The sequence below is a fragment of the Vulpes lagopus genome, chromosome 5 (assembly GCF_018345385.1).
Source record: "Vulpes lagopus strain Blue_001 chromosome 5, ASM1834538v1, whole genome shotgun sequence".
Lineage (NCBI taxonomy): Eukaryota > Metazoa > Chordata > Mammalia > Carnivora > Canidae > Vulpes > Vulpes lagopus.
Genome location: NC_054828.1, coordinates 10,768,446 through 10,789,490, shown reverse-complemented (window position 1 = coordinate 10,789,490; position 21,045 = coordinate 10,768,446). Strand labels below are relative to the sequence as shown.

The 21,045-nt window shown below is 55.5% G+C and overlaps 2 protein-coding genes across 2 annotated transcripts; both read left to right on the top strand.

The window, feature by feature from the left end:
- Positions 1 to 732: 732 nt before the first annotated feature.
- On the top strand, positions 733 to 7,008 carry LOC121491521 (pyridoxal phosphatase). Its single transcript, XM_041756533.1, has 2 exons — positions 733 to 1,346; positions 5,603 to 7,008. Exons 1-2 carry the CDS (start codon positions 773 to 775, stop codon positions 5,917 to 5,919), a joined length of 891 nt encoding a protein of 296 aa, XP_041612467.1. The 5' UTR covers positions 733 to 772; the 3' UTR covers positions 5,920 to 7,008.
- A 9,495-nt stretch (positions 7,009 to 16,503) lies between these two features.
- Positions 16,504 to 19,847, top strand: LGALS1 (galectin 1). Its single transcript, XM_041756535.1, has 4 exons — positions 16,504 to 16,584; positions 17,824 to 17,903; positions 19,230 to 19,401; positions 19,651 to 19,847. Exons 1-4 carry the CDS (start codon positions 16,576 to 16,578, stop codon positions 19,795 to 19,797), a joined length of 408 nt encoding a protein of 135 aa, XP_041612469.1. The 5' UTR covers positions 16,504 to 16,575; the 3' UTR covers positions 19,798 to 19,847.
- The last annotated feature ends 1,198 nt before the right edge of the window (positions 19,848 to 21,045 follow it).

Genomic DNA, 21,045 nt, shown 5'->3' with positions numbered 1-21,045 from the left:
AACTATTAAATCAGAATCTCTGGGGTGCAGCCACGCTTTGGTATTTTTTAAAAAGCGTTTGTCAAAGTCATCGAGCCGTACATTCAAGATCTGCGCATCCTCCTTGTATGTAAATCAAATCTCAAAACGTAAGTTCCCCAGGGGACTCTCCAAGCCCGCGTGGAGAAGGACTGGTCTAGGCCAGGGGCCCCGGCGCTCGAGGAGACACCATGTGCGTCTCCGCTATCAAACCGACACGCTTCTCAGGACTCTGCTCGGAACTGGAGCGTCCCCGGTTCAGAGGGCAACGAGGTTTGACCCAAAGGCGGCGAGTCCCTGAGCATCTGTTTTCCTCCTAGCAACCAGCCCTCCTCAGCTTCTGATTGGCTGCGGAACGCAAGGCTGCTATTCGCTCCAGATTTTCTCTCCGTAACTCTTTACTGGCCGAGAAGAACGTCAGGCCGTCCCCTCATTGGCTAGTCGGGGTTGGAGCTCCGCAGGGCTAGGGCAGCGGTGCAGGGCCAGGCTAGATCCTCATTGGTCCCCTCCCCTCGGCGGCCGCCGCGATTCGCCCTTTTCTCCCGGCTCGGTTAGCTCGACGCCGCGCCGCTCCCCGAGATTCTTTGCTCCCATTGGCCCGCGGGCCGGCCGTGGCCCCGCCCCCTGGCCCTTCCGGCGCGCCGATTGGCCGCTGCGGGGAACAGGGCGGGCTGCGGGCGAGCGCGCCGTGCCCGCCGAGGGAGAGCGCCGCGGCGCGGGCTGCGGGCGTGCGGGCGGGCGGCCGGCCGGCTGCATGGCGCGCTGCGAGCGGCTGCGCGGCGCGGCCCTGCGCGACGTGCTGGGCCGGACGCAGGGGGTCCTGTTCGACTGCGACGGGGTGCTCTGGAACGGCGAGCGCGCCGTGCCGGGCGCCCCGGAGCTGCTGGAGCGGCTGGCGCGGGCCGGCAAGGCGGCGCTGTTCGTGAGCAACAACAGCCGGCGCGCGCGGCCCGAGCTGGCCCTCCGCTTCGCGCGCCTCGGCTTCGGGGGCCTGCGCGCCGAGCAGGTCTTCAGCTCCGCGCTGTGCGCCGCGCGCCTGCTGCGCCAGCGCCTGCTCCGGCCGCCGGCCGCGCCGGGCGCCGTGTTCGTGCTGGGCGGCGAGGGGCTGCGCGCCGAGCTGCGCGCCGCGGGGCTGCGCCTGGCAGGGGACCCCGGCGAGGACCCGGGCGCGGCCCCGCGCGTGCGCGCCGTGCTCGTGGGCTACGACGAGCACTTCTCCTTCGCCAAGCTGAGCGAGGCGTGCGCGCACCTGCGCGACCCCGACTGCCTGCTCGTGGCCACCGACCGCGACCCGTGGCACCCGCTCAGCGACGGCAGCCGGACCCCCGGTGAGCGCGGGGCTGGCGGGGGAAACGAGGTGGGGTGGCGACCCGCGCTCGCCCCGCCCCGCCCCGGGCTGAGGGGCGAGGAAGGGGTGTCTCGGGGTGACGGGGGGCACCCGGGGAGATGCGAGGGCGGGGCCCGCCCTGCAGGAAGGAGCCCCGGCGAGCTCTTCACGGCCACGTCTGGTAATTCTTGAAACTGCCACCGCTTGAGGGGCAGTAGTAGGGTCCCCGTCTGACAGAGGAGGAAGCTGAGGCCCCTTGTGGTCCCCAGGGTTGCAGGCGGACACCCAGCCCTGGCCTTCCCGAACCCGCCTTGGGGACTCCTGCCGTTTCGTCCCATTTGCCAATCAGGGATGAGGTCCGAGGGTTGGAAACACCGCCTGGAAGGATCGTCCCCCCCTGTTGGGCGGTTGGGCCGCCAGGCAGGTGTGCCGGGAGCATAGGAGGCGGATGGAGTTTGACCTGAGTTCCAGTTCCAGCTCCAGGGCTCCATTATCTTTAAGTTACATAACGGCAGAGCATCACTGTCCCCTGCTTGTAAAATGGGAAGGCTCACCAAGCCAGTTTCCTCCCAGGGAAGAATGATCAGGGTGACTGCCTGGCACACGGTGGGTGCTCGACTGGTGCGGGCTGTATCCAGAGCCCTCTCGTGTTATTACAGAGCTTTATGAAGTGCCCTGCTATTTGTTCTTAGTTTCTTTTTTTTTTTTTAAGATTTTATTTATTTATTCATGAAAGACAGAGAGAGAGAGAGAGGCAGAGACACAGGCAGAGGGAGAAGCAGGCTCCACGCAGGAAGCCTGACATAGGACTCGATCCCGGGTCTCCAGGATCAGGCCCTGGGCCAAAGGCGGCGCTAAACCACTGAGCCACCGGGCTGCTCCTTACCTAGTTTCCAAATTATTCTGGAGCTGTCCCATTTCTCAGTTAAAGAAACTGAGGCTAAGAGAGGGGAGTTGAACTACCCGAGAGCAGGAGCACCTGCACTTGGCTCTTGTGGCCAGCCCCAACCACATCCAGGGCACCCTTACTGCTGTCATGTGGGTATCCGGCCCTCAGGGGAGGCAGGGGCAGGTGGAGGCTCCTACATCTTGGAGGGTATGAGTTAGTCAAGAGCAGATGGTGGCAGTAGCGAACTGTGTGTGTGGACAAATCAGGACCCCAGTCAGTAGGCTGAGGGCGGAGACAGATCCATCACTCCCTCCTTGCAGCCACTGATTTAGACTGTCATTGATACCAAATCCGGGGAGGGGGGTGATATCAATTGAGGAATAGGCAGTATTGTGATGGGGTGACAGGGAGTGCCTAGAGCCGAAGGGATCTGGGAAGGCTTCCTGGAGGAGGCATTCTGCAGGACAGAACAGTAGGGGATGAACTGTGGAACAGGGTGTGGGCCACGGCAGAACCAATTCCAGGTGGGGAATCTACAGTTCTAGGCTGTTCTGTTCACGCTTTGTTGTAGACCTACTTGCTGCGTTTTTCAGTTTTCCCATAAATCCGCGATGAGGGCTCTGGTCAGGGCTTCCGGCTATGGCAGCTCCTGCCTGTCCTGGGCCATGCTATGAAAAGTGAGTTTCATCCTGGAGGCTTCAAAGTTCAGGTTAGGGCTGTGGGTTAAAGGCCCCCTAGGGGGGCACCTGGGTGGCTCAGTGGTTGAGTGTCTGCCTTCAGCTCAGGTTGTGACCCTGGGGTCTTGGGATCAAGTCCTGCATCAGGCTTCCCACAGGGAGCCTGCTTCTCCCTCTGCCTCTGTCTCTGCCTCTCTCTGTGTCTCTCATCAATAAATAAATAAAATATTTTAAAAAATAATAATAAAGGCCCCCTAGAACTCAGGAAGGGTGGTTGGAGGAGCTGGGGAGAGGCTGTGTCCTGCCTGCCTGTGCCTGCCATTTCCATCTCCCCGCCCCACCTGGCTGTGTCGCAAGGACCCTGTCGATCTTTCTCACAACCTGGAGGGGGAGGCAGAGGCTTAGCTACAACGCGGCTGTCATGCTTGTACACAACTGAATCATGTGACTTTGAAACAGCGGTATAACAATATTAATAAAGGCCCCAATATGCATAAAAATCTGAAATAATGCAAGTCTCTCCCCCCAGTTTCTCCTTCCCCTGTGGGTCTCCTAAACTGTGTGTTTACCATCTTGCCACATGGCAGCCGCTTAAACTGGCAAATCGGAATACCTGCTGTTTTAGGAATATGTCACCACCAAACTGTGGGACAGCCTTGGATTACAGGATGTTAAATGAAGTGGCCTAGTGGTAGTCTGAGGACAGAGCTATGTTCATAGACGCCCGGACTAGGATGCTCACTCCGCTGGGGTAGGGGTCCTTGTTGCCATTACTGCTCTGTGCCCAGGGTCTAGCAGAGTGCCTGGTGTGTAGTTGGGCCTCAGTAAATACTAGCTGAGTGGATAAAGTGGGACCTGGGGGGCTGAGGGTGATCGGCTCTCTCCTGGTGGGAGAGGAAATTGCTGACACAGCTGAGACCATTCTTGAGGGGAGAAAATCACTTTGGGCTGACTCAGTTGAGCCCTTCCCATCCTGGAAAGAATTTCTAACCAACAAGGCAAATAGCTTTCCTTCCCAACCCAGTTATCAAGAAAACAAGCAAGCAAGCTCTAGGTCAGGTGTCAGAGAACTTCCCAGTGGTGTTGCTCTGGGTCAGCTGGGCCCTGATCTCGTGACGCTGGGCAAGTTCCTCCTCGCCTGGAGGCGGGCTGGGCTGAGGATTCTTGCTGTCTGTGCCCGCTTTATTGTCCTTTAACTTTGGCTTAACTACTCGGAATTTCCTCCGCTGTGAAGGAAGACAAGGCCCAGAGCATTTGGGGATCTGCCCAGTGGTGTATTCACAAATGTTTATAGCTGGGGGTGGGGGGGAGCTTGATTTATACCATTTTCCAGTCTCCGTGGTGTAAATACTCCCACCATGGCCAGTTTCAGGCATTCCAGCATTAAGTCACTGAATGCGGAGTTGGGAAGATGTGTGCACACCATTTTATAGTATTTCCATCATTATAGATGTAAATAATCTCCAGAACATAGATAATGGTAAAATAGGAAGTAATGAGTCTTGAGAATGTATCACCTTTGTTTTAAACGTATTGTGACCCTAAGTTTATATGGGTCGACCTTTCATAGTGGCTTTAACAACGAGCTCACAAAATTCCTGAAAATGAAACATTCAGCACTCCCAAGCCAGTATAAGCTGGCCCTGCACGCGACTGGGTCAGATCCACCCAAACACATACCTTTATCTGCCATTGTTAAGCTGTGCAGCCTGGATAAGTTACTTAATGTCACTGAGCATCAGCTTTTTCATCTGTCAAATGGGCTTCCGTGAGCATCCAGCACAGCCCCTGGCACTTTAGAATGTGCTTAGTAAATTGTGATTATCATCATCATTTGTTCAGAGACATTAATGTGAAGGCAGAACCTTGCGACAAAGACGTGCCTGTGGGTCGGACACAGTGGACTCATTGTGTGGGGCAGGATGGTACTGGGCTGAGAGTCAGGACTGTCCTTTTATAAACAGCCTTCCTATTATTAAATACTTGGGTGCGGTCCCACTTTTGCTTATTATAGTTTCAGCGGCCACGGACATCTTTAAGCATGTAGCTTTTTGTCTCCAGCTTGAATTCTCTCCCTGTGATCACTTTGCCGGCCAAGGCTGACTGGGGCCAAGGCGCGAACATTTATGTGCCCTGCTGCGTTCTGAGAGGGCTGTGCCACTTTCAGCTGCCGGAGCCCACATTCTTGCAGCAGTAACCACAATTGCTGTCTATTAAGTCTGTTTCCAAAGCACTTGCCCCTGCGGTGCCCACAGCACCTCTTTGAAGGTAGGAATTACCCGGATCCACCTTTTCCAGTGAGTCCAAGGAAACAGGTCAAGCAGCTTGCCCGAGGGCACACAGCTGCCAGGGTAAAATAGTAAACCTCGGGCAGGACTGACTGAGCCAGGCTCAGTTACACCCAGCGTGGCTCATTCAGCCCCCATGCTGCCATGTTAGAGATGGGGAAACTGAGGTCCAGAGAGCTGAAATGGCCAGCATAAGAAGGGTAGAGATGATGGAGTCTGAATCTGCATCTGGCTGCAGAGTCTGTACTCTTAAGCACTACACCTAAGCCCTGGAAGACTTTTGACTCATTTCAGTGCCTAATCTAACCCCCATGCCAAGCTGCCTCCCTGGAAGTCAGCGTCTGAGCCTGGCTATCTCCTCTGCTGCCACTCGGCACTGACCACGTCTCCCATCTCCCTGCAGGCACCGGGAGCCTGGCTGCTGCAGTGGAGACAGCCTCAGGCCGCCAGGCCCTGGTGGTGGGCAAGCCCAGCCCTTACATGTTCGAGTGTATCACCGAGCACTTCAGCGTGGACCCTGCCCGCACGCTCATGGTGGGCGACCGCCTGGAGACCGACATCCTCTTCGGCCACCGCTGTGGCATGACCACGCTGCTCACGCTCACGGGTGTCTCCCGCCTGGAGGAGGCCCAGGCCTACCTGGCGTCTGGCCAGCACGACCTCGTGCCCCATTACTATGTGGAGAGCATCGCGGACTTGATGGAGGGGTTGGAGGACTGAGCCCACCTGACCGGCACTGCAGTCCCACCCCTCCCCACCCCTGATCCCGTAGATGGAGGTGATGGGCCAAGAGCGGCCAGCTCCCTGGGCCCATTTTCTGCAGCCTGGTGGGGTTGGGACCCACAGAAGGTTTTAGGGCCCTCACATTCCCTCCCAGTGGTGGCTGGGCACTCTGCTCTTCCAGAAGCTGTCCCCTTCCCCCACCAGTTCGCCCTGGACTGACCCAGCCCAGGTGGCCTTATTTCCTGCCCTGTGACCTCCTTGAAGTCTGGGCTTTGCTGCCCACTGAAGATTTCCCCCAACCCTGAACACTTAATCTCTTACCCCATCCCTGGGGGGGGGGGCGTGTCCCTAGAGTTATACTTGCTCCTGGAGCCCTGCCCTTGGGCTCCCTTTGGCCAATTAGAGGCCTAGGTAACCACCAACCCTGAATGGACCAATCAGAAAGCTAAGTGAGAGTTGACTCATTGATGGGTCTGTCCAAAGGGGTCTCACTGGGAACCTAAAGTGATAATGACCCTTTGAGGTTCTGGAGCCAAAGTGGGCCAATCAGAAGGCTATGTGAAAATGACACTTTCATGTCCTGGGTCCTGAGGAGACCTAATCAGGACACCAGGTAATAAGGACTCATTGGACTCTTAGATCCTAAAGAGAACAATCCAGAAGCCTGAGAGACGGTGGCCTCTGGACAGTCTGGATCTGACCAGAGCAGCTAGGGGTCCTGATGCCTGTCAATAAGTAAGGGTTCAAGTGCTGAAGACACCCCTCCTCTATAAAGATTGTGATCTAGGGGGGCCACGCGGTGGCTCTGGGGGCTTCTGTAGTTGAGAACCCCACCCTTCCCTGATCGTGGTACCCGGCCAGTGTTAATGGTGGCCGCAGCTCGGGAGGGCGGGGCTTTGTGTCCCTCCCTGTGCTGTCAAGTGATTGCTGTGCCACCTGTCCCCCGTGCCCACCCCAGCTATTTATTTATTTATTTGTTTCTTATGGTGTGCCAGTGACGGTGGGGGCGGGGGCTGGGCCTTCCCACCACCTCCACCTCTGTTGTAATCAGTCCTCCCGTGCTTAATAAAGTGCGAGTGGAGTGTGTCTGTGTGGGTCCAAGTCTGTGTGGGCCGTGGGGTGGGAGGAGGACCCCCTGCCTAAGCCTGGTCTCCACAGAACTGGCCCACTGCACCCTTCCCCGCCTGGGATGACCCACCCCGGTTCCAGAGCACTTTGTGTGAGGTACTACCTTAACCCGATGGCACCTGATGCCTTGCTGAGTCTTTAGATGCCAGTTTGTTCCAGTCCTTCAGAAAACAGCAAGCTTATATTACTTGCCCCATTTTACCACTTGGGGAATGAGGATCAGAAATGCAGTGTTAGGGTGCATCTGGGGGGCTCCGTCTGTTAAGATTTGATTGGATCTCGGCCACGGTCTTGATCTTTCCCCCAGTCCTGATCTCGGCTCCGGTCTTCATCTTTCCTTGGGTCTTGATCTCTCATCTAGTCTTGATCTCTCCTTAGGTCTTGATCTCGGCTCTGGTCTTGATCTCAGGGTCATGAGTCCAAGCCCACTATTTAAAAAAGAAAAAAAAGAGAAATGATACTCCAGAAATGCAGTGTGCACTTACGCAATGGTGGGTATCCACAAAGCATGATCTCCTGAGGCAGGATTTGAACTTGTGTTGGCTGATTCTAGGAGCCTGCAACCCCCACTCTGTCAAGACTGAAGGGGAAATAGGTCCTGGCTCTCCTGGAGCTCAGGTGAGATGCTGTGGCCCCCCAGCCCCCTTTTGGGCACCCCTCACACCCGGGTTGCAGTTGTGACCAGCTGCCCTTCTGTGAGCTGGCTGAGGGTGGCCCCCTGGGGAGATGCCATGGCTGTTCCAGACCTGTCACTGAGTTACTGGGCAGGAGTTTGCACCAGGCCTTCCTGCTCAACCTCTTTCCTCCCATGTCAGATGAGGGGTGGGACTGAGGTCTGGGAGATGCTCTCCAGTGTGCTTCCTCCTGCCAAGAGGGAGTGCTTGACTGAGCCTGGCTGCTTCATGAAGTCATATTTTCACTCTTAGAGATTTCTGGCTGTGATAGGAACTCTGCTTAGCCTGGCAAAGGCACAAGGGATTTAGTTCATTGGCTGCTCCTGTCCCCTCACTCTGCGAGCTGGTCCAGCCATCTCCAGGTGTATCCCTCTTGCTGGCGCTGCCTCATCTGACCCACACCACGAGGCTGACTCTGGTGGGCCCGGCCTAGGTCACAAGCCCATCTCAGAACCTGTGCCCAAGGGGATAGAGCAGAGCTCTTGGCCACCCTGGGTCATGTGCTCCGTGGAGGAGTGAGTCCCCTCCTCCCTGGCCTCACTCTGGTCCTAGCAGCCACTCCCCACCTAACTTGTGGACTGAAACCAGATTTCCCTGAGAGAAGTAGCACCTGGTGGCATGTGAATCAGAAGGGGGAGGCATCTCAGTCCCTCTTGATTGGTTTAAAGCTTGAGTCTAAACCAATCAAGGTTATTTGATTTCCCAGTCTAGTGATTGGTTTAGCCATAGTCTTGCGATATGCTTCTGACCATGTGGTGAGAGGGGTGCCTGAGTGGCTCAGTCAAGTGTCTACCTTCTGCTCAGGTCATGGTGCCGGGGTCCTGGGATAGAGCCCTGTGTTGGGCTCCCTGCTCAGGGGGGAGCCTGCTTCTCCCTCTCCCCCTCCCCACCCCACCCCACCCCACTTGTGTTCTCTCTTCTCTCTCAAATAACTAAAAAAAAAAAAAAAAAAAAAAAAAAGACACCTGGAGAGGTCTGTTGGGAGAGATTCTGGGAAGGTTTGCCTCATTTTTAAAGGCTGTGAATGGAGGAGGGAAGCATTCTTCTGGGCTTTGGGTGTGGAAGCTGCATTGCAGCCACTCTGTGATCCTGAGGCTGACCCAATATACTTCACTTCATGACTGCTTCAGGTGGCAGAGCATGGGAAGAACTTGGGGCTATTTCCTCAAACTTTAAAAAATAACTTTTTTTTAAGATCTTCTTTTTAAGGAATCTCTACACTTTCCAAAGTGGGACTCAGACTCACAAACCCAAGGTCAAGATTCCCATGCTCTACCAACTGAGCCAGCCAGGTGCCCCTTCCCCAACTTTTAATTCAGAAAAGTTTAAAACTGGCAGAAAACGTTCAAGAGCAGCACAATAAACACCCCTATGTCCTTCACCTGGATTCCCAGTTAATGTTTTGGGAAGCTGATGACACCAATCTGTAAAATGAAACAACTCCGTCCCACTCTACTCCCTGGTTTTCAATAGTTTCCTGGTTTTGTCTCCCCTGTCCCCCCACCCCCTGATTCCACTCTAAGACCAGAGGCCTTAGAGGGACTTTCTTTTGACTCAACATCATTTTTTCCTATGGAGGTGGCTTTGAGGCTGGTGGCTACAGCTCAGGCTCCTTGAAATCTGAGCTTTCTCTGGCACTAAGGCCCACCCAGTACTCTTTTGATTTCATTTTAGCTATTACAGATAACCATAACCAGGGGAGGGTATCTGTGGCCTTATGTATCCAGTAAAGTAAGTCCCAGGAGCTGGAGCCATCTCTAAATAACATCACTGCTACCATTAGTTAACTGAGTACAGCACAGCTGCCACGTGGTGACGTGGTCACCCGAGCATCAAAGGTTCCTCTTCTCTGCCCTTTCCTTTCTCTTCCCAAACCACATGTTTCCATGAGCCTGGGCAGTTCCAGCAAATCCCACTTCTCTGACACCAACTAAAAGGGAAAACTTGTTTCCTCAGCCCACAGAACACTTCTGACACCAAATGTGTGGGTTTTCTGCACCAAGCAAGTCTGTAGCTTTATGCAGACACCAACTGAGTGTCCTATAACTCAAATTTGGCACTACCTAGAGTTAGTGCAGGCCCCACAGGGTTAAGGGCTCAGCCCCACAAGACTCCCTGCCCACCCCCCTTCAGATGCCACTTGCAAGTCCCAGGTGTCACCACCTGTGCTTCTGACCAACTGGCTATAAATTGGAGGTTCCCAAAGCCCCTTTCTCAGACTCCATCATTTCCTGTAACAGCTCACAAAACTCAGGGAAACATTTATATTTACTGGTTTTTTATATAATAAATGATATGTAAGGATAGAGATGAACAGCTGAATGAAGAAATGCATAGGGCAAGGTCCAGAAGGGTCCCAAGTCAGGAGCTTCTGTCCCCATGGAGTTAGGGTGTGTCACCCTCCCAGCGTGTACATGTGTTCACCAACCCAGAAATTCCATACCCTATAAGTTTAGGGTGGTTTTTTTTTTTTTTTTTTGAGACTTCATCACATAGACATGATCAATCAACTCAATCTTCGGCCCATTCCCTCATTGGAGAATGAGGGGTAGGGCTGAAAGTTCAAGCTTCTAACCAGCGCTTGATCTTTCTGGTGACCAGCCCCCACCCAGAAGCTATCCAGGGGCTCACCCATAACCCAGGAACTTCCAAGGGATTTAGGATATCTTGTGTCAGGTTGAGTCAAAGACCAAATATTAGGGGATCCCTGGGTGGCTCAGTGGTTTGGCGCCTGCCTTCAGCCCAGGGCATGATCCTGGAGTCCTGAGATTGAGTCCCACGTCAGGCCCCCTGCATGGAGCCTGCTTCTCCCTCAGCCTCTGTCTCTGCCTCTCCCTCTCTCTCTCTCTCACTCTCTTTCTGTGTCTCTCATGAATAAATGAATAAAATCTTAAAAAAAAAAAAGACGAAATATTAGGACAAAAGATACTAGGAACAGGGGGCAGAGGCCAGGTATACATTTCTTATCTCACACTCTTCAACTGTTAGTTTAGAAAAGTTTCAAACCACAGAAAAGCTGCAGGAATGGCATAATGAACACCCATATGCCATGCACCTGGATTCCCAGTCGTCCAATTTGCTTATTCACCCTTTATAAATATTTGCATTTTGTCACTGACTCATTCGAGAGTACTTTGCAGATGTCAAGACCGTTCACTCGAAATCCTTTAGCTCGTCTCTCCTAGGAGTAAGGACTAATCATGGATTATGGCAACGTGGAAGAACAAGGACTGTCTCCATGGCCATACTCCACAATCATACAAGAACCCAGCCCTTTGATGATTTAATTGAGCCACTGAATTAATGGCCATGGAAACCTCCTCGTTCCAGACTTGTTATGTGAAAGTTTCCCTTAATTTTAAAGCAGTTTGCGGGCAGCCCAGGTGGCTCAGCGGTGTAGTGCCGCCTTCAGCCCAGGGCGTGATCCTGGAGTCCTGGGATCGAGTCCCATGTCGGGCTTCTTGCATGGAGCCTGTTTCTCCCTCTGCCTATGTCTCTGCTTCTCTCTCATGAATAAATAAATAAAATCTTTACAAAATAAATAAAGCAGTTTGCTTTGAGTTTTCTGTTACCATCAAAACCTCTCCTGATAAGTATAAAAAAAAAAAAAAAAAACCTCTCCTGATATATAGGCCCAGGCATCTTATAGAGGGATCCCTGGGTGGCGCAGCGGTTTGGCGCCTGTCTTTGGCCCAGGGCGCGATCCTGGAGACCCAGGATCGAATCCCACATCAGGCTCCCAGTGCATGGAGCCTGCTTCTCCCTCTGCCTGTGTCTCTGCCTCTCTCCCTGTGACTATCATAAATAAATAATAATTAAAAAAAAAAGCATTCAAATGCACCCACTTCCCAGAAGTCCCACGTTAAATATATGTGGGCTTTTTTGCTATACATTTTCAGAGTATTTTTATGCACTTGTTTTATTTTTTATTTTTTTTCAAGTAGGGCCCATGCCCCATGAGGAGCCCAACTTGGGGCTTGAACTCACGACCTGAGATCAAGACCTGAGCTGAGATCAGGAGTCTGATGCTTAACAGGCTGAGCCACCCAGCAGCCCCTGTATGTTTGTTTGAGACATCATGTGGCTCTGGGGCTCTAAGGTAGGAGTGACTAACTTCTTGGAAGACTTGGACACCCTTTTGAAATAAGAGAATGCAACCCTAGAAAATTGTTTTCAAATGTTTCCACTTTTATGACTACCAGGCTTTAAACCTGAGTAGAGTAAATGCTGATTAATTTCAGCTTTGCAGTTCAGGCATTTTGGAGCCAATATATTTTTTGCTTCAGACCTCAAATACTTTATAAGCTCTTAAAAAGCTCTCAGCTTCTAGAAGGGAAACTGAGTGGAGGAAAAATACAGAGAAAGACAAGCCATGAAAGAGGGTTGGGGGATGGGGTGACTGGGTGACGAGCACTAAGGAGGGCACTTGAGGGGATAAGCACTGGGTGTTATACTGTATGTTGGCAAATTGAATTTAAAAAAAAGTCCAAAAAAACAAAAAACGATTCCTGGGTGGCTCAGCGGTTTAGCACCCCACTTCGGCTCAGGGCATGATCCTGGAGTCCCGTGATTAAGTCCCATGTCGGGCTCCCTGCACGGGGCCTGCTTCTCCCTCTGCCTCTCTCTGTGTCTCTCATGAATAAATAAATAAAATCTTTTTTAAAATTATTTAAAAAGTAATTCTAAAAAAAAAAAAGTAATTCTATGTCATTTACAAGAAAGACACACACACACACACACATTAGGGCAGCCCTGGTAGCTCAGTGGGGGCAGCCCAGGTGGCTCAGCAGTTTGGTGCCGCCTTCGGCCCAGGGCGGAGTTCCAAAATCGAGTCCCGAATCAAACTTCCTGTGAGGACCCTGCTTCTCCCTCTGCCTGTGTCTCTGCCTCTCCCTCTCTGTGTCTCTCATGAATAAATAAATAAATAAAATCTTTAAAAAAATTTTCAAAAAACCCCACACACATTACAAAAATTAAAAGACTTGCACCTGAGCCCTAATGGGCTAATGAATGGCAGGGTCTGGAGGTCACCCAGACCTTATATGAGAGAAGGGGTAGCTCCCCAAAGGTGAGTGATGCCTGTAATCAGAAGACGGACACCAGGTAGGAAATCCATGTGTTTGGGGACGTGGCTCTCCACACAGATGGAACAGCACAGCAAAGGCAGGGAGGTAAAAACAGATATGCAAGGTAAGTGGGGGTTGGCAGAGTGCCTGAGGTTGAGGGGGGCATTCCCCCCACCCCAGTCCTTTCTACCCTTCATGGAGTGGGAGGAAAAGATTGGTTTTTCTGAGGTCCAGGTATCCCAGGACCATGATATTCTTTCCTTGGCTCAGCAGATAGAAGGCTCGCCAGCCCTTGCTCCCTGTGTTACCTTGGCCAAAGGCCAGCCCCTTTGGGTAGTTTCTGCATCACTAAATGAGGGAGCAGGTCCGTTGCAGAATTTCTGGGGTCCTTTGCTGCTCTGACGTGTAGGACACTTGGAGCTGGCCCTGATCACTCCCCACTGTCCCCAGCTGGGCCAGTCAGCTTGGCTGAGGGATGTGGATGGTGTTTCAGGGGGCTCAGCAGCCTTCCCAGCCACTGCCAGCTGGAGGAGGCACAGCCTTCCCGTGGGCAGGACAGGGCAGGAACGGGCAGGCTGGGAAGGGCCTGGATCCCCTCTCCAGAGGTGCTGAGCTCATTTCTTACCACAGCAACCAATGTCCAGCCTGTAGGATGGAGGAGTTCCAGGGAGCCTGCTGCCTCTGCTGCGGGGCAATGATGGAGGAGAGTCTCAGGGTGGGGCTGGGGAGGCCTGGCCTTCGGGGTGCACATGAGAGAACCAATGCTGAGAGCAACCCCCCCCCCCCCCGCCCATCCATCACTTCTGGAATCCTCCAACCGTAAGTGAATGGTAATATTCCAGGCCTGGGAACAGGTTCAGAGAGGTCAAGGACCTTGGCCACAGTTACAGCCAGGCAGACCCCAAATTTGGACTTGCCTCCCCTCCGGATTCTAACATCAGGTTCCTTTCAGTGCCCAGAGCAGCTTCTCTGCCGTGCATTCCATGAGGCCAGGGGAAGTGTAGATGGAATGAGATAATGTGTGAAAGCAAAGGCTGCGGGCACAGGGCCTGACAGATAAGTGGCCTAGGAGGCCCTGAGGACTGAAAGGGGGTGGGGTACACATAGGGCACCTTGTCCCTGCCCCCACCCCGGACACCCACAGTCCCTGTTCCAGTGGACGCTGGAAGCTGGAGAGACCCCCTGCCCCAGTGCAGGCAGGAGGGGCCTGGTAGGGATGAGGTAGGTAGGGGTGAGAGGAAGACCCCCCACCCCCAGGGCAGCATGGACCCCAGGAAGGTAAGCTCAACCTAGGAAATGACACAAGAGGGAAGCCCAAACCTTCTGAGGTTGGGGAAAAAATAGTCATCTATTTAGTACAACAGACGTGAATTCCACCCTGTACTAGCCTGGGGAGACCGACTTGGAGACAGCGTGGCAGGGCTGATGGAATCCAACTCCCTGGACTCCCAAAGGGGCCTCTCTGGAGGGCTGTTCACCATTCAGGCCACCTCCCTACCAGCCCTCAGGGGGCCAGACCCTGGAGAATAAAGCAGCCCCTGGTCAACAGCATACCCGTCCTGATGCTGGACCTGTCTTCCAGGCCGGGGGAAGCAGGAAGGAGCAGCTCTCCAGGCCCCAAGAGCCCGACTGCTGGGCTGGGACAGCCAGCCGGACCCACATGATGCCAGCAGGCAAAGGACCGTGTCTAAAGCACCCATGCTCCTCGGGCAGGACTCCTCAAATGCCCCCACTCCTGGACCAGGCAGAGGGTGTCGGTGGTGCTTGGAGGGGAGGCACAAAGGAAAGGCAGTGGGACGGCTCCACCCACCCCTCCTAGGTTGAGGTTTAGGGGAGGCCCTAGAGGAAAAAATGAAGCAGCTGCGGTTGGTTTCTGAGGCTTTGACTTGGAGGAAGGGATGAGGGGCTCAGAGATGGGACAGCCCAGCCTCCTGGAGGCAGGCCCAGGCACTCCTGGCCACTCCTCCTGTGCCAGGGTGGGCTCCAGTCATCTGGAGGAAGGTGGGGTGGGGGGCCGTGGAGGACCTAGCCTCCAGATGTGAGTCACTCCTGGTCCAGTCTTCCTCCCCCTTCAGTGCCGACAATTTCAGAAGGGAGACGATAGCGTGGAGGAGGTGCCGGTGATGACTCTCCTAGTACGTGCCCCACCTTGGCCGGTGCTCCCCACACCCCCTCTCCTCCTACTTCCTTTGTATGAAGTGAGCACCCCTCTAATCCACCCTCAACTCTTGCTACAGTGATCTTCCCTGCAGTCCGTGTCTGTCCTCAATACTCCCTTCCCTATAACCTTCTATGGCTCCCGCCCCTTAATGAGGCCCTTTCTGATCCAGATACTGTTGGCTTTCCAGTCTCATGCCCCATCTTTCTCCAACATACCTGAAACTCCAGCCATGCCCAGATGTTCACTGTTGCCCAGACCTGTGCTTTCTCACATCTGAGCCTTTGCTCATGCTGGAGTGCCAGGCCCTCCTTCTTCACGCATTCTGCAAGACCCACCTACTGGGACACCTGGATGGCTCAGTTGGTTGAGCATCTGACTTGGGCTCCAGTCATAATCCCAGGGTCCTGGGATCAAGCCCCATGTCTGGCTCACTGCTCAGCAGGGAATCTGCTTCACCCTCTCCCTCTGCCCCTCCCCAGACTCATCCTCTCTCTCAAATAAATAAGATCTTAAGAAAAAAAAGTCCACATTCTGGACAGTCTCCATAGCACCACGGTGCTTGTTCATGACTTCCCTTAGAACCTGGATCGTGCTAATTAGTCAGGTCCTGGCCCAGCAGTGGGCTACTGAGAGCAGGGACTCGATTGGGGTCCCTCTCTGAATCCTCACAGGCTAGCTCAGGACAGGCACATAGTAGATGCTCAGTAAAATATCTGCTAACCAGCAGGAAAAGGAAAGGCTGTCCATAGTCTTGGAGAGAGACATGTGCAGAGAGTGGAAGGGAGGGGGACACTGAGTGGGGTCCCCAACCCCCACTGGGCCCCGCTCAGGCCTGACTTGCTCAGGCCAGAGGCTTTCAAGCAGGGGCTCTGGGAGGATCCCCAGCAGGCCCCTCAGCAGGCCTGAGGCATGGGGCCTGAGCCTGAGGCCTGAGCCCCATTGGCAGCCTCAGGCCTGGCACCTGGCCCAGTCTTTCTTTAGGGCTAGTAAGGAGTGAGCAGCAGCGACAATCCCTGCTTCCGGGGGAGGCCCGGGTGGGGCCAGGGCCTTGTGGTTAATGGTCCTGGGCGCTCCGCAGAGGCCTGCAGCTCAGGCCACGCCCTGGCCCCTGCAGAGAGCAGCCTGCCAAACCCCAGTTCTAATCCCCTGAAGGTCCCTGTGTCCCCTCAGCCCTCAGTCATCTTCTCTGGGTACCCCTGAGCTAGGCCTGCTGGCCCCAGGCCCCCTTCCCGCCAATTCTTGTGCCTAACTCATCCTCAAACTATTTTCCACTGGCTCCCCCCAGGCCCTGCCACAGCAGAATTTTTTGGTGGGGGGTGGGGAGGGATGAAGGAGAATGGGAGGCGGAGCCAGGCCCCGGGCGGGGGGCAGGGTTAAAGCAGGGGCTTTGCTCCTCTGATTGGTCACCTCTGCTCCAGAGCCGCTTCACCAACCCGTTGACCCCGCCCCCAGAGGGCCCCCAGCCCTGTGCTGACTTACAATTGGTTGGGCTTCCGGGGGGGGCGGGACCCAGCGGAGTCAGGTCCCGTTAAAAGGGTGGGAGCGGCCCGGAGGCCCACCTCTCGCGAAGAGTCTTGAGACAGCTGGTGCTCCAGCCCGCGGGAACATCCTCCGATCCTCAATCATGGCTTGTGTGAGTGTGGGGACCCCGCCCCGAAGCCCAGGGATGGCGTGGGGACCGATAGCCAGGGGCAGAGCGGGGGCAGATGAGGATCTGGGTTCCAGTTCCCGGGGCGTGGCTTCGAACAAGTTCCTTCTTTCTGGGCCTCAGTGGCCGCGTCTGTAAAATGGGGGTGGGCGCCGTGGCCCCCCAAGGACGTCTCTGGCTCAAGGATTATCTGAATTCCTCCAGGATCTAACAGCAGTTTTTTCTGTCAAAGTTTGACGTTTTGCAGCCCTCTGAAGAGCGGGAGTGACAAGGGTGTGGCCGACTGGTGGGGTGGGGAAGCACTCTGATGACACTCAGGCCGCTTTCCCCCCCCCCCCACCCGCTTCACCCCAGAGAGCCTCCCGTCCCCTCCCCCCTGCAGCTGTCCCCAGTCACTGGGCCAGGGCAGAGTCATCTCTGCTCTAGAGAGCTCTGAAAAGTCGCCAGGATCTGAGACAGGCCGCCTGGGAGGGCGCTTGCCTGGGTTAGTGGGCGGAGGGTGGTTCCGTCCAGGGAGCTAGGTGGGGGCTGGGTACTCCCCTCCCCCCACGCGCACATTCCCCCTGCGGGGAGATGCTGTGAGTGCTGAGGAGGAGAGGAGGCAAGAATCTTCCGCAGGCCCCGAGGGAAACGGTTCAAGTTTCTGGCAGAAGGAACCACTCACACCAGTTTTGCTCTGCGCTCAATCATGCTCTTGCCCAGCCAGCCAGGCTGCTGACTCGGGCCCTTGGCCGCCCACTGACTGTCCCTTCCGTGCCCCTTGGGGTCTCCTCCCCAGCCCCCTGCGCCCCTCTGCACATCCCCCCGCCCCTTCCTCTCCAGCAGAAGGGCAGACCCTCCCATGCACCTTCCTTTGCCGCCTAAGTCGCAGTGTCACTCTGCTTCTTTCCATCTATCAAATGAAGGGATAGAGCATAACCTCCCACCTCCCACCTCCCAGGCCCCTCTGAATCCAAAATCCTGAGCTGAATCGCAGAAACTTGCAGATCTTGGTTTCTACAACCTCAGCGGTGTTACAGATGGGAAATGGACCCGGTTGGGAGCAGCGACTGGCCCAGGACCACCCAGAGGGAGTCTAGAACTTGGGCCGGGCTCCCCTGGCTTCCAGCGGGCGGGGTCAGAGGGTCCGGGGCGGGGGCGACCCCCCGGCCCCACCCACCCCACCCCACCCCACCCCCGCCACCGCGTCCCCTAACCCGGCTGGCTGCGGTCCCGTCTCTGCAGGGTCTGGTCGCCAGCAATCTGAGTCTCAAACCTGGGCAGTGCCTCAGAGTGCAATGCGAGGTGGTCCCCGAAGCCAAGAGGTGAGGGGGTGAAGGTGGGGAGGCGGCGGGCGGCAGGGGCGCGGGGTTCGAGCCCCGGGGTCCGATCCGCGTCGGGCAGGGGCGTGGCTGGCCAGGCCCCCGCCTCCCCTCCGGCGGCGAGGGGGTTAACGGCCATGGCGTCTTGGGGTGAGCCACTTCCTCTGCGGGTCTGGACGCCCCCACTAGAGTCGCCCCCCATCCCTCCCTGCTGGAGCCTCCTAAACTAAACCAGCTGCGGCCTCCTCATCTACCTTGGCTGGCCCTGCCCCCACTGTAGGCGGGAGCCCAGGCCGCGGGGGGGCCCGGGAGAGGGAATGGGGGGCACCTCGCTGCCGGCCCTCGGAGGTCCCTGGACCCTGGATCCTGCGCTCTTCACTCACTCAGCCTTTCATCCCTTCTGGGCCTTCTTCACTCATCATTCACTCAGCAGGCTGCCTAGGTCCTCAGCAGCCATGGTGACCTTGGACCTGTCAAGCCACGGCCCTGAGCTTCATTCAGTCTGTTATCACTTCACCGAGGGGGGAGGTGGTTGTGTGGAGGAAGTGAGATGCTGGATCTCTCAGTGACCATGATGATGACCAGCTGACATTAGAAAGAGCCGCACACTTCATGTGCACTATCCTTATCATGCTTACCAAACCTTCCGAGGTACGTACTGCTCTGCTCTCCACTCAGCAAATGTATGATTGTCTTTTATTTTTTTTAAGATTTTATTTATTTATTCATGAGAGACACACAGAGAGAAGCAGAGACATAGGCAGAGGGAGAAGCAGGCTCCCTGCAGGGAGCCCAATGCAGGACTCCATCCCAGGACCCCAGAATCACGCACCCTGAGCCCAAGGCAGACGCTCAACTGCTGAGCCACCCAGGTGTCCTGGATGCTCTTTTTGATGATGACGATAATCATGGTGTTTACTGAGCACGTACTGTGTCGTCATGCTGGGCACTAGGAGTACAGAGATATACGAGGACCCTAGCCCTCCCAAAGGTCACCTTGTAGGGGAGTCTCCGTCCTTGCCCAAAGGGACACCAACTAATGTCTGCAAGAGTCTTGGCTGTCAGCACAGCAAGACCCTTAGAGATCACTCTCATGCAACCCCCACTGTGCAGATGAGGAGACTGAGGCCCAGAGAAGGGCAGGGACTTGCTTGAGGTCACACAGCAAGGAGGCAGCTAGGCTAGAACTAGAGCTCCGGTCTGGTCTCTTACCTCCGCACTGAGTCTCCCAGCTGGCGAGGTCATGGTGTACTCTGGTGGCCCTGGCTGGGTGGTCTCGGGGGGCTGCAGCTGGCTGAGGAGGCCTCAGTACCCCCTGCTCCTCTCTAGCTTCGTGCTGAACCTGGGCAAAGACGGGGACAACCTGTGCCTGCACTTCAACCCTCGCTTTGAAGCCCACGGCGACGTCAACACCATTGTGTGTAACAGCAAGGATGGCGGGGCCTGGGGCGAGGAGCACCGAGAGTCCGCCTTCCCCTTCCAGCCCGGGACTGTCACAGAGGTGGGCTGGGACCCAGGGTGCTGGGGTGCTGGGCTGGGGCGGAGCTGGGTTATTAGCGGCTAGAGTCCTAGGTGCCCCCTCCCCACCCTCTCTCCGTTTCCCTCCCTGTCCTCTCCCTCCCCTCCCCTGCTGTCTCCAGGCCAGGGAGGCCAGTGAGCACCAGCCCTCTCCCCCCAGGCCCCGCTCTGTGAGTGCAGAGCGTAGGCTTCTGCTTCAGGGTCTGAGCTACTTGCTGTCCTTGCCCCCTAGGTGTGCATCTCCTTCGACCAGGCGGACTTGACTATCAAGCTGCCAGATGGATACACTTTCAAGTTCCCCAACCGCCTCAACCTGGAGGCTATCAGCTACCTGGCAGCTGATGGTGACATGAAGATCAAGTGCCTGGCCTTTGACTAAAGGCGCTGGCCCGTGGCCCCTAATAAAGGCAGCTGCCTCTGCTCCCCCTCTCCCTGCCTCCTGTGTGTGTCTGGGTGGGGGCAGTGGAAGAGGAGGTTGCCACCAACTCCCCTAGGCTCCGTCTTCCTTCACTTCCATTTGCTTCCTCAGTGCACGCCTCCTAAGGGCCAGGGACATCTTCCCCTGGCTCCCCAGGGCCCAACAGGGAGCTCAGTACATGGGAGGGGACTGGTGATTGATAAACCCAGTCAAAGCCCTCAATCAGCTCCCAACCTGGGGAGCCCCAGCATACAGCAGGTGCTCAAAACATGACAAGTCAATGAAACGGGGAAAGAGGCCAGGAGGGACCAATTCACGCCCCATATCCAGCAGTACAGAGGGAGGTGCAGCGAAGAATCTCTGCGGCTCCGCTCCTTTGCTCTCATGAGCCAGAAAGAGATCTGGTTCAGTGTGGTGTCACGAGCTGTGTGACCTGTTAACTGACCTCTTATTTATTTATTTATTTATTTATTTATTTATGATAGTCACACAGAGAGAGAGAGAGGCAGAGACACAGGCAGAGGGAGAAGCAGGCTCCATGCACCGGGAGCCCGACGTGGGATTCGATCCCGGGTCTCCAGGATCGTGCCCTGGGCCAAAGGCAGGCGCTAAACTGCTGTGCCACCCACGGATCCCTTAACTGACCTCTTGAGCCTTGCTTTATGCACCTAGATACAAGGGGAGGTGGTGATAGCACGTTGTATATCAGGGTTGTCATGAAGATCATGTGAGATGTGAGAAGGTGGCAAATGCTCGGTGGGTGGTGGCTTCTGTCCCGGCTGAACTACCGCGGGAGATGTCCTCACCCCAGTCCGCACAGGGAGGAAAACAGTCCTGCGCGATGACTCAACTCCCTGGTCTGTACCAGGCCCTGCTGAGTCCTGTGGGGCAGCCCAGCTTGGGGGCTCCAGGCCATGTACCCCAGTACTGGAGCCTAAGGGCCACCAGGACACTGGGCTGGAAACTGCTGGTTCTGTGGCCCTGGACAAGACCCTCATCCCAGGGGAGATAGGCTCAAGCAATGGTCTTGGCACAACTGCTGGCTCGTTTCTTTTTCCTTTTTCCCCTTGTTTATTTATTTATTTATTTATTTATTTACAATAACTACATCCAACTTGGGGCTCAAACTCATGACCCCGAGATCCTGCTGGCCCAGTTCTGTATAGGAGGGTCTGGGGTGTTGAGGGGGCCACGCCAGCCCCACCACAG